This window comes from Hyperolius riggenbachi, chromosome 3, assembly GCF_040937935.1.
Source record: "Hyperolius riggenbachi isolate aHypRig1 chromosome 3, aHypRig1.pri, whole genome shotgun sequence".
Lineage (NCBI taxonomy): Eukaryota > Metazoa > Chordata > Amphibia > Anura > Hyperoliidae > Hyperolius > Hyperolius riggenbachi.
This window is the reverse complement of record NC_090648.1, coordinates 383228908-383241338: the sequence shown is the minus strand read 5'-3', so window position 1 is coordinate 383241338 and position 12431 is coordinate 383228908. Positions and strand designations below refer to the sequence as shown.

Below are 12431 nucleotides of genomic sequence, written 5' to 3'. Positions count from 1 at the left end.
GTAATGTTTTAGACCTGTTTTTAGACCTGGTCTAACATTCAGTAGTTACACAATTCACCAAGGTCAAACAAGGAGTAACCACGCTCACTTTTTCTGACAGAGATTAGACCAGCTGATTGCTTGTCGGTAAAGTTATTCTGTGCGGTATTTTAGATGTGAGGATGAAACCTTTTTAATTAATTATGCAGGAGTTTAAAGGGAAGGTCCAAGCAAAATAAAAAAATGAGTTTCACTTACCTGGGGCTTCTACCAGCCCCATGCAGCCATCCTGTGCCCTCGTAGTCACTCACTGCTGCTCCAGTCCCCTGCTGGCAGCTTGCCGACCTCAGAGGTCGGCGGGCCGCATTGCGTACATTTTTATGCATTCCCGCTAGTGCAGGAACATTAACACATACATTTTTACGCATTACTGGTTCAATGCGTAAATTTTTACGCATTGAACCAGTAATGCGTAAAAATGTATGTGTTAATGTTCCTGCACTAGCGGGAATACATAAAAATGTACGCAATGCGGCCCGCCGACCCCCGAGGTCGGCAAGTTGCCAGCGGGGGCCTGGAGCAGCAGTGAGTGACTACGAGGGCACAGGATGGCTGCATGGGGCTGGTAGAAGCCCCAGGTAAGTGAAACTCATTTTTTTATTTTGCTTGGACCTTCCCTTTAATAGTATGCAGAAGAGAGCTCATCAAAGGAGAAGGATGTCAGTCATAGCTACTTGTTTGTGAATTGCATCTTTTGATCATTTCCCTTGCTTTACCCACCTAATTACCAAATGGTTTAGACCAGGTCTAAAAACAGGTCTAAAACATTTGGTAATAGTGAATTCCCCTTTGATGCAACTGACCAAACCATCAGTAGACTAAAAACCATCAGTAGACTAGTCTAAACTGCTTAGTGAATTTAGGCCATTGTTCCAAGGATAAAGTCCTATCACACAGTTGGTTGTATAGGGGATAAACTTGGGGTGATTTTGTGAATCCAGCCCCAGTACGTTTAAGCGGAGATTCCTTTGTTGCCTTCGGCATGCTAAGACCTAGGCCTTTCAGTAGATCCATTGCGTCGTCTGGGTCAGAAATGGCATGGGGAGTTCCATGCTTTATCGCGATCAACTTAAAGGGGTGGCCCCATCGATATTGCACACCATTCTGGACGTAACTTAGTTTTTCGCCAGAGTAAAGGGAGAAATGTTGTTAAATATTTGGAGGTCCTTAAAGGGATATGATGTTATGTTGCGCATTGCAAAAGACACCGCCTCCTTGGCTTCATAATAGTGAAAGCATGCCACAATGTCTCTCAGTAATAGCGCCCAGTAGATCTAGGTCCAATTGCTCTATGAGCTCGGTCAAAGCGCCACATGGCTTGTGAGATGTCAGGAAAAATAGTACTTGTAATGATCTGCTCAGCTGTCTGCACGGGCAGACAGCTGTTTGTCCATTCTTTAGGTCTGAGTGCTGCAGGTCTCTGGAAAAGAGACCTGTCTTCACTTTGCAAGTTTCAGAGTTGCTCTGCTAGTCAGGCATTTGCATACACTTGTCATGCAAATTGCCTAGCTGCCTCCTTTGATGGCTTGCAGTATAATTGTGCTCCCAGAATTCCTTGCTGGTCATGATGGTTTGTTCCTGCTAACTCACCTGGAATATCAGCCTTTGATATTGTTTGCTAAGATTAGTTTAGAGTAATTCTTTGGGACTGCACTAGGCATCCCTTTTAGTGTAGTTAGGTTGTACTTATCTGTATTGCCTTGTACTGTCTATCTCTTGCGATCGTCTTGTCACCAGCGGCGGTCGACAGGAAATTGTGCTGTCTATTAGGATCGCATTCGCCATAGCGGTAGTGGCGGTGGTTCCCTCTGTCTGGGAGTGTAGGCCAGAGCTGCGGTTGCTACTGGCTACTCCTTCTGTCTGTCTTGTCTGATACGAACGCTTGCTGTAGGCTCGGTGAGGTAACCGTTTAGCAAGCGTTCGCGTTCTCTATTTCGTGTTTGTGTTACTTTGGTTAGTTAGGGTGGCACGCTTATCACTGGGCGCCTAACGCGTGGTGATCGTGTCTTAAACGCGTTCGCTGTTGCGAATGAGTGCGGTGTTTGCGTTTAGCTAGCGTTTGTTATTTTCCTTGACGTTCTCATCATTGTTATTTGCTGTGTCTTTCTTGCTACACTTGTGCGCTGTCTAATTCGGTCTTGTGTCACTATTTGGCAATCACGACTCTTGCGATTGCGTTCCCAGTTCGTTTCCGCTGTTGTGTGTTCACAGTCACTGGGTGGCGACTAGATTGGTGGACACACATACATTCTGTCTCTGTGCTCTCTCTCTTTAAGGGCTATCTTGCTCTGCATTGCTTCAACTCGTACAATTCCCAACTTGCATCTGTGGCAGTGCAGAGGCTGTGTTCGTCTGCACTCCACAGCTCCATCTGCCGGTGGGAATTTCCCTCTACAGGTGCATTGCACCATAGCTGGGTTTTGTCAAATTACACGCTTGTGGAGGATTTCCGCAGTGTCAGCGCGCATCCTGTGCGCTGACCACGGAAATAATTCCCCAATCGTTACAGTACTGCATAGCTCAATCAGATAACGCTTAATGTCAGGAGGATTAATTGTATTGGACTCGTATGTTGGACCTGTAGCCACGGTTCTTATGGTCCTCAATAGATGGCTGCATATCTGACAACATGTCTGTGAGTTTACCATTCTCCTCTTCAAGGTATGTGCAGCATTGTTGGAGGGAATCCACTGCTTGTTCCAGGTCTGTTGTGCGGGGGAGGATGGTAGTCAAATCAGAGCAGAGGTTGACGAGCGCAGAAGAGACAGCCTCCTTTACAATCTACAACATCTGGCCCTTGAGGGTACTGATTCACAAAGCAGTGCTAACTGTTAGCACGCCTGTGAAAACTCCCTTAGCATGTCTAAACGAGCTTTTTGCGCGCAAAACTTTCCGCGCGCAAAACTTTATGCGTGTAAAACTTTAAGCGCAGGGCGCTCCGTGCGAAGTGCCCATTAAAGCCTATGAGACTTAGCGTGCACACAGGACTTTGCGCGCGGTACTTAGCGCGCGATCTGATTGAGAAAACCGGTGCTAACCTACTTAGCACCCTGGTTAGTGCGCCTAAAGACTTTAGATGTGCTAAGTAGGTTAGCACCGCATAGTGAATCAAGCCCGAAGTCTGCTAAGCATGTCTCAAGGACCTGCTTGGTGATATAATCTGGCGCGGTGTCCCAGCATGGTGCCTTAGCCGCCATCTTAGCCTGCGTGGTCTGTGCAGCCGAGGTACTAGGCCGCAGGAAGTAAGAGTCAAGTTTCTAATTCTTCAGAGTACTGATTCTCCCAGATGGGTGCATGAACGGAATCACTGAATTTTCCGGTGCTGAACGATGCTGCAAGAGCTGTTAAATAGTATCAGGAGTTGCGGGAAATGAGCATAATTGTCAGACCGAGCTGCAGAGCTCCTAGCCCTAGCGCCCCCATATATCATTTTCTATCGTTTCCAGGGGTACAGATTAAACTATTGGGATTCTCTCGGTTATATGTCTGCGCATTCTTTTGCTCAGAGCCTTCTGCCTTTCCCATGTCAGTCAGACCACAGAGGGTACTGTCAAGCATGAAGATGAGTGATGACATAATTTTTTCCAGCCAGGTCTTGGCAGGCAAGTTTTTAGTTACCTGCTATGACACTGCCTCACTATCCATATGTCGGGTAATTCTTTCATAAGAGACACTAAGTCTGGAATATGGCATATAGGACCCTCCTAAGATGTGTCTATCACTAAATATGTATTTTTTTGGAGTATCTATATTTAAACTGATATATGTTACCCTCCAATGTAGAAAGAGAATAGTAGCTCTTGCAGCCAGGATGCCCCTGTCACCGCATATGTATAGACTGGTATAATGTGTGTGGCTAGGATCCTATACATATTTCATCTCCAAGAGTGCCTCTGTCACCATATATGTATGAGGAAGAGATGACACCCACTGAATCATAGTCCACTGTAAAAAAGCAGTGGAAATCCCATCACCAAGATACCCAGGATACACAGAGGGCCAGTGGTGCTGTCAAGTTTCAACCCTCTGCTACATGGTAAAATAGAAAGGTCCCCTAAAGGTCATTTTTGAGGAGTTAAGATACCAAGGATGCCTCCATAAGTTAACATGTATGGACTGGAATATGTTGGCCAGATGGTTTCACTGAGATGAGCTTACATAATGTGATAAGTAGAGTATTGGTAATGCAATTTCTGATACTTTGCTGTTTATTGTTTGTAATGGGATTTATATTTGTTTGTTGCGTCTACCCAATGATTGTCTAACCCTAACCTATACCCGGATGTTAACTCTTCCCTCCCTGACCTGTAAACATTCTAATGGTAACAGGTAATGCTTTCCTCTCCTCTACTTTATCCCTTAACATGATCTTATCTAATCTGATGCCTAACTTAACACGGCACCCAGGAGTAGGGGGTGATGTGTCCTCACATGCAGCTGAGACCAATCACACACTTTCCATCACCATCATCGATGTCACCTGCAGTTCCATGCATGGGGAAATGTAGACATTTTGTGATAAATTCAGGCCAGGTGTGCAGTATCCCTTATGTTCTCCAGTGACCTCTGTCTGGTAGGTTGAAAGGTTTCATTTTAGTGGATAGTGAGGCTAAACGACTAGAAATCTGTTCTGCATCTGATCTTTCATCCTTCCCTTCCAGGCAAATGGTACAGGGGGATCTGCTGCTTAATATGATCTCCCATGCTGAGCCCCCACCCATCATCACTCCGAGCTCCTTCAATGTTAACCTGCCAACCCTCATTACCGCCCAGGTGAGATCTGGAGAGCTATTATATAATGTGCTATAATATTCTTACTGGTTAGTTCCCATGTGTTACAGTATAAGGCACGTCCTCTTCTTCTACACATATGGTATATATTGTATCATATTTAGCCCTCTATATAGGGTAAAACAAATATACCGTACAATAACCAATGTTTATGTATGTCCTGCTGAAATGTATAGTTACGCTGTACTTATTATACGTTAGATACTGTACTTGCATTGTATTAACATGACAGGTCCCCCAATACTGACATATTTCTGTTCTGTGTAGGTGGAATTCCCAGAGACGCATCACACATATCAGAAACCTTCCCCATTGGAGAATTCCTACACTGACCAGGTGGCCCCTGTGGATTCCAAACGGCAGCTGGAGTTCCTTGCTCAGCGAGATTCAGTGCTTCTGTATGTTTCACCATTATAATAATCAGTGATTATTCTTGGGTTTACTCCAGCAGAATAGGGATTCTCTCTATCAGATTGTTTCTCCTCCCATGATAGAAACATCAGCCTCTCCCTGCTGGAAATAATTATAGTTTTGCATTATGGAGTATCCACTGGGGGGAGGGAGGGGTGGCCATCATTTGGCGTCACAGCAATTTCAGTGGTTGGGCAGAGCTGGAAATTCCACAGGGAGTTTTACTCTCTGGAAGTGGAGAGAAATAAAGAAAGGCAGTGATTGGAATCAATTTTAATTTGAGTGCAGGTGGTTTCTGTAGATGGATCCGGTGTCTCCTGGATGTTAACAATCGTCACTGGAAGGATTAAAGATAAATGGCTGTGTGGCGTGATCTGGTTGCGTCTGAACTAGGAATGTTCAATGAGATACAAATTGTGCAAATGTATGCAGCTTGAAAATGGACTAATCATATTTCACCTCAGCAGCATTTAAGTATCTATTTTCAAGTTGTATAAATTTGAATACAAAATTTGAATAATCCTACATAAACTCATGTGTGACCATCACTGACCCTCTGATCTCTTTTTCCTGCTTCAGGCTCTCTGAGGTGGACAAACAGTGTCTGTGGCATTGCCGAAACTGCACCAATAAGCCCCCCAACATCCTCCCTCTTCTGCTGGGCAGTGCTCCGGGCTGGGATCCCCAATCTGTATCCTGTGTGTATCGCCTTTTGCAAGAATGGACTTTCTCCCACCCACTGGAGGGACTGGGATTACTAAACCCCTGGTAAGGACCCATAATTGCATACGTGTTAGCGTGCCATCGGTGAGTTGGGTGCCGGGAGAGCCAAATGATGGCTCTCCCTGCTGCTGCTAAATTCCCCTGCGGCGTTAAATACTATTCCCCCTCCGACTCGTCATAACTCAGAGGGAGGTGTAATTTGGGGTCCAGCAATCTGTTATGTTACATTCTGGTCCCATACCATCTATACTGTCCTCTCTCTCACCACTACATTCTGGCCCCATGCCATCTATGCTGTACTCTCTCACCACTACATTCTGGTCCCATGCCATCTATAATGTCCTATCTCACCACTACATTCTCGACCCATGCCATCTATACTGTCCTCTATCACCACAAAATTTTGGTCCCATGCCATTTATACTATCCTCTCTCATCACTACATTCTCGTCCCATACCGTCTATAGTATCCTATCTCACCACTACATTCTCGTCCCATACCATCTTTACTACTCCCTTTTACCACTACATTCTGGCCCCATGCCATCTATACTGTCCTCTCTCATCACTACATTCTGGTCCCATGCCATCTATACTGTCCTCTCTCACCACTACATTCTGGTCCCATGCCATCTATACTGTCCTCTCTCACCACTAAATTCTGGCCCCATGCCATCTATACTGTCCTCTCTCATCACTACATTCTGGTCCCATACCATCTATACTATCCTCTCTCACCACTGCATTCTGGTCCCATACCATCTTTACTACTCTATTTTACTACTACATTCTGGTCCCATGCCATCTATACTGTCCTCTCTCACCACTGCATTCAAGTCCCATACCATCTATATTGTCCTCTCTTACTGCGTTTAGGCCCTACATAACCTCCCCATTTACTCTCACTTGCTGGTTAGTCTGTGCCTCTCGGTGTTACAAGCCCTACTGCATAGAGCCAAATTAATCCATGCCATGCACTGATGAGGATCAAACAAACCAAAACAGTCTGTATGCATGTTGGATTATTATGGCTCTGTACAAATTAACAAGCTGACACATCATTGCATTCCAGCGGTTCTGGAGGTGTGTCTAGCTTCTAAGGGTACAATGGTTAATTTGCATATATTCAGCAGTGTTGCACTGGGAGACATCTCAAGCTCACTCCAACCTGAATTATCGCAAATTCTTTCTGTTTTAAGAAAGCAAACTTTTGTTTTTCATTTACTCTCACCACTGGTTTATGGCATTATACAATATATGCTTTGTTCTCTTACCATTTTATTGTGGCCCTATACAGTTATAACTATTCTCTTCCTCCTCTTTATTTGACTATATTCAAGCTGTCATGTTCTTTCTCACCACTCCATTCTGGCTGTATGCAGACTAAACTGTCCTATTTGGCTGTGTACAATCTTCACTTTTTCTATCATCACTTACAGTAATTCTGTCCCTTTATCTGCTGTATATTTTGCTCTCTTTGTATGTACGGTATTTAGGTTCTTTACAAACTATTTTATTCTCTGTCACCACACCATATTGACCCTATACAATCTTTACTGTTAAAGGACCACTATTGCGAAAAAAGTAGGCAGTTGGACTGGCCCAAAACCTGTTGGTTCTGTCACATTCGATTGCCTCATGGGGGGATTCTCAGGGTTTTCTTTGTTTTCAACAGCATTTTCTGAACAGCAGTTGCAAAGTCTGACAAAATAGTGTGTAAGGGCCCTTTTCCACTAGTGATCGCAATCACAAATGCCAGCGATTGCGATTTTTCATTAATTTTGTTATGCGATTTTCATTTGCATTGCATTATCCCTCTGACAATCGCTCCAGAAAGCGATTGCGATTTGCGATTTACAAATCGAATCACTATAGTGGAAGATATTTCTCATCAGTGGCGTAGCTAAGGAGTTCTGGGCCCCGATGCAAGTTTTACAATGGGGCCCCCCAAGCACTCTATACATAGCAATTGATACGGCGCACCAAAACCTGCCAATGGCAACTACAGTGTTTGAGCCCCAAAAGAACAGGCAGGGAAGGCTGCGCTCCACAACACTTGACAAGATTATGAATATATAAAGCACCAAATGTCACCAGTATAGGGGATCCGCAGACTTTAACAGAGTACACACTCTCCAATCACGATTTTTTGTCCACAAAAAAAGTTGCGATCACAATCCTGACCTCTTAACGTGGCATAGGATTTCCCTGCAAAAGATCAAAATATAGTGCAATATTGCTTCCAATGAACCACCCAGTGATTCACTTCATACGATTATGTGAAAGCATCCTCCACCAGTATATCAAGGAAACACGGGGGAATATTTTCACCCCCTTAGTGAGTTCCACTCACCAGATACTTTCTTGTTTTTCAAGCATATAAACCCTCCAGCCTGGGCAATCACAATTCAGGACCTTTTAAAACATATAGATCGAACCTCGCATAGTGTAAAAACGTTTATCATTTATTGCTAAAATGCATAAAAACATGCCCCTGATGAGTCAAATGACGAAACGCGTAGGGCGGAGCTAAGGAGTCACGTGGGACGGAAGGAGGAAGCTAAGCGGGGACTGTGGTGTGCAGCGGGGATCCGACCGCGGCGGTGCTGACACGCTCATAGAAACGCTTATGCATTGGAATCCAGTACGCATGTTTTTATGCATTTTAGCAATAAATGATAAACGTTTTTACACTATGCGAGGTTCGATCTATATGTTTTAAAAGGTATAGTAAACGACTGAACTCGGCTCATCGGCTCAATCCTAAGCAGGGAGAGCTAGTGCCGGTGCACTCCTCCATGCAGGTACACCACCCCTGCACCACAAAGTGATACTTGTATTCAGGAAGAAGGAGGCACTCCACAGGCTTGAACTTGCGTTCGGTTTATTGCATGTCGTTACACATGTTTTAAAAGGTCCTGAATTGTGATTGCCCAGGCTGGAGGGTTTATATGCTTGAAAAACAAGAAAGTATCTGGTGAGTGGAACTCACTAAGGGGGTAAAAATATTCCCCCGTGTTTCCTTGATATACTGGTGGAGGATGCTTTCACATAATCGTATGGAGTGAATCACTGGGTGGTTCATTGGAAGCAATATTGCACTATATTTTGATCTTTTGCAGGGAAATCCTATGCCACGTTAAGAGGTCAGGATTGTGATCGCAACTTTTTTTGTGGACAAAAAAACTACAGTGTTTGAGGTGCAAGAAGGGGACGGGGAATAGTTTGTTAATAATTACCACTATTCAAAGTATCTATAAAAGTGATTATTATGAGCACAGGACCAATAGAGAGCTAGTACTTTAGTGGAGGGAGGGCCCTTCTGGGCCCCTCTGGAACAAGGGCCCCAAAGTGGTCGCAACTTCTGTAGCATACAGTCAAAAATGGCGCAGAGTAAAAAATGGTGCACCGTTCTGCCGATCATAAAACGCTATTTACCGTTTTAATGTAAATACAAAACGGTAAATAGCGTTTTATAAAACAGCAGAACAGTGCGCCATTGAAAAATTCAGGGAGCTAGTTAGAGGAGGTCGGGCTGGAGGAGAGGCAGCGGGCTGGCAGCGGGTGTCGGGCTGGAGGAGAGGCAGCGGGCTGGCAGCGGGGGTCGGGGTGGAGGACAGGCAGCGGGCAGTGGGCTGGCAGCGTGGGTCGGCCTGGAGTAGAAGCAGCAGGCAGTGGGCTGGCAGCGTGGGTCGGCCTGGAGTAGAAGCAGCAGGCAGTGGGCTGGCAGCGGGGGTCGGCCTGGAGAGGCAGCAGGGTGGAGGGAGTAGAATTAGGTAGCATGTGTATACATTACAATGTCCCGGCCGGCGATCGCTGGACCTTCACTTCACAGCTTGCACGAGTCCTGCATCCAGCCAATCACCATGCGGCTTCAGTTTCCGCATGGTGATTGGCTGGATGCAGGACTCGTGCAAGCTGTGAAGTGAAGGTCCAGCGATCGCCGGCCGGGACAATGTAATGTATACACATGCTATCTAATTCTACTCCCTCCACCCCGCTGCCTCTCCAGGCCGACCCCCGCTGCCAGCCCACTGCCCGCTGCTTCTACCCCAGGCCGACCCCCGCTGCCAGCCCACTGCCCGCTGCCTCTCCTCCAGCCCGACCCCCGCTGCCAGCCCACTGCCCGCTGCCTCTCCTCCAGCCCGATCCCTGCAAAAAAAAAAAAAACATATAAAACGATAAATATCGTTTTAAGTGCAGCGCCATTCTGACACTATTGGTGCTGTGCACCATTTTTGCCTGTCCCCACTTCTGTAACCCCCATTGCTATGCCCCTGCTTCTCATGATTTCTATGATAAAGTAGCAATCCTAGCGATTTAAAAATCACTAGCGATTTGTGATTTTGCGTTTCAGCTGTGTAGTGGAAAAGGGCCCTACGTGACCTGGGAGGCTGGCTGGTATCTTATTATTGTGGCATTTAAACTGCTGTCCACGAAATGCTGTTGAAAACAGACAGCCCTGAGAATCCACTCCATTCTCATCCTATTCAATCTGTCGTTTCTGACCTCCTCATACTGGCTCTATATACTGGCTCTATAAACACTTCACAGTCTATCCAGTGTCACTGCTACATCCAGATCTAATGTGATATATGTAACCTGTACTGTCCTTTCCCACCACTCCATTGAGGAACTATAAATCTATTCCATCCTCTCTCAACTCTCCATTCTGTCCCTGATGGCTGGATGGTGTAATGGTTAAGGGCTCTGCCTCTGACACAGTAGACCGTGGTTTGAATCTCGGCTCTGCCTGTTCAGTGAGCCAGCACCTATTCAGTAGCAGACCTTAGGCAAGTCTACCTAACACTGCTACTGCCTATAGAGCGCGCCCTAGTGGCTGCAGCTCTGGCGCTTTGAGTCCGCCAGGAGAAAAGTGTAATATAAATGTTATTTGTCTTGTCTTTATAGTCTACTGTATACCGTCCTTTCCTACCATTCTGCACTGTCTCTATACAGCCTATATTGTCATCACTCCATTTCAGCCCTACACTGCTAAAGTATACTTTACTCTCTCACTACTCCACTCTAGCTCTATGTAATTTTTACTCTTTTATTTATTCATTCCATTTATTCCCAGTAGAAACTACACTGTCTTCTTTCTTTTTTCTTTTTGAGTTCTAATTGTATACAATCTACTGTATGTTGTGCTTTCTTACCACTCCATTCTGACCCTATAGTCTATATTATTCTCTCTCATAACTCCACTATACATGCGCGCGCGCGCGCACACACACACACACACGCACGCACGCACACACACACACACACACACACACAGTTTTTTACATAGTTACACACACAGTTTTTAGCTTGGCTTAACAGGGACATAAATCTGTCAAGTTCAACCAGAAAAAAAGTTATATAGTTACAACACTGTCCTGCACACCAGCATATTCCAGTTAATCCATTAGAGGGCAAAACATTTTTACCAAGCTATGGCCAAATAGCCTTTAAAGGGGAAAAATAAACTTTCTCCACTCCAGATGACAATCAGATAAAATCCCTGGACCAACACTGTTGGGAATTATCTTGTAATCAAAATAATTTGCCATAACTACAGTACTACATGAGGTACGATATATAGTTACATAGTTATTTGGGTTGAAAAAAGACATACGTCCATCGAGTTCAACCAAAAAACAAAGTACAACACCAGCCTGCTCCCTCACATATCCCTGTTGATCCAGAGGAAGGCGAAAAACCCTTACAAGGCATAGTCCAATTAACCCCAAAAGGGAAAAAATTCCTTCCCGACTCCAGATGGCAATCAGATAAAATCCCTGGATCAACACCACTGGGCATTACCTAGTAATTATAGCCATGGATGTCTTTCATCGCAAGGAAAGCAGCTAAGCCTCCTTTAAATGCATTTCACATCTTAATCACTCTTACTTTAAAGAACCCTTTCCTAAATAAATGGCTAAAACCTTTTTCCTCCATGCACAGATCATGTCCTTGTTTGTGAAGGCCTAGGGACAAAAAGCTCCTCCGTCAAGCTTTTATATTGTCCTCTGATGTATTTATACATGTTAATTAGATCCCCTCTAAGGTGTATTTTCTCTAGACTAAATAAACCCAGTTTATCTAACCTTTCTTGGGCTTGTTGCCCATCTCTGCACCTGCTCTAAAATTGCAATATCCTTCCTGTAATGTGGTGCCCAGAACTGAATACCATATTCCAGAATTGGCCTCACTAGAGGTTAAACAGGGGCAATATTATGCTAGCGTCTCAAGTTTTTATTTCCCTTTTAATACATCCCGAAATTGTATTAGCTTTAGCTGCAGTGGCTTGGCATTGAATACGATTATTTAACTTGTTGTCGATGAGTACTCCTAAGTCCTAATCCAAGTTTCATGTCCCCATCTGTATCCCATTTATTTTGTATGGTGCTAGACCATTGGTACGACCAAAATGCATGACTTTACATTTTTCAACATAGAATTTCATCTGCCATTTATGTGCC

General features: G+C 44.7%; 1 protein-coding gene across 2 annotated transcripts in view; it reads left to right on the top strand.

The window, feature by feature from the left end:
* The window catches only part of PIK3C2G (phosphatidylinositol-4-phosphate 3-kinase catalytic subunit type 2 gamma), a 194458-nt gene that overhangs the window by 96756 nt on the left and 85271 nt on the right, over positions 1-12431 (top strand). For both annotated transcript variants that reach the window (XM_068277370.1, XM_068277371.1), the window contains exons 14-16: positions 4701-4812; positions 5098-5228; positions 5821-6009. In XM_068277370.1, coding sequence (XP_068133471.1) covers positions 4701-4812; positions 5098-5228; positions 5821-6009 — 432 coding nt within the window. The remainder of the gene's footprint in view (positions 1-4700; positions 4813-5097; positions 5229-5820; positions 6010-12431) is intronic.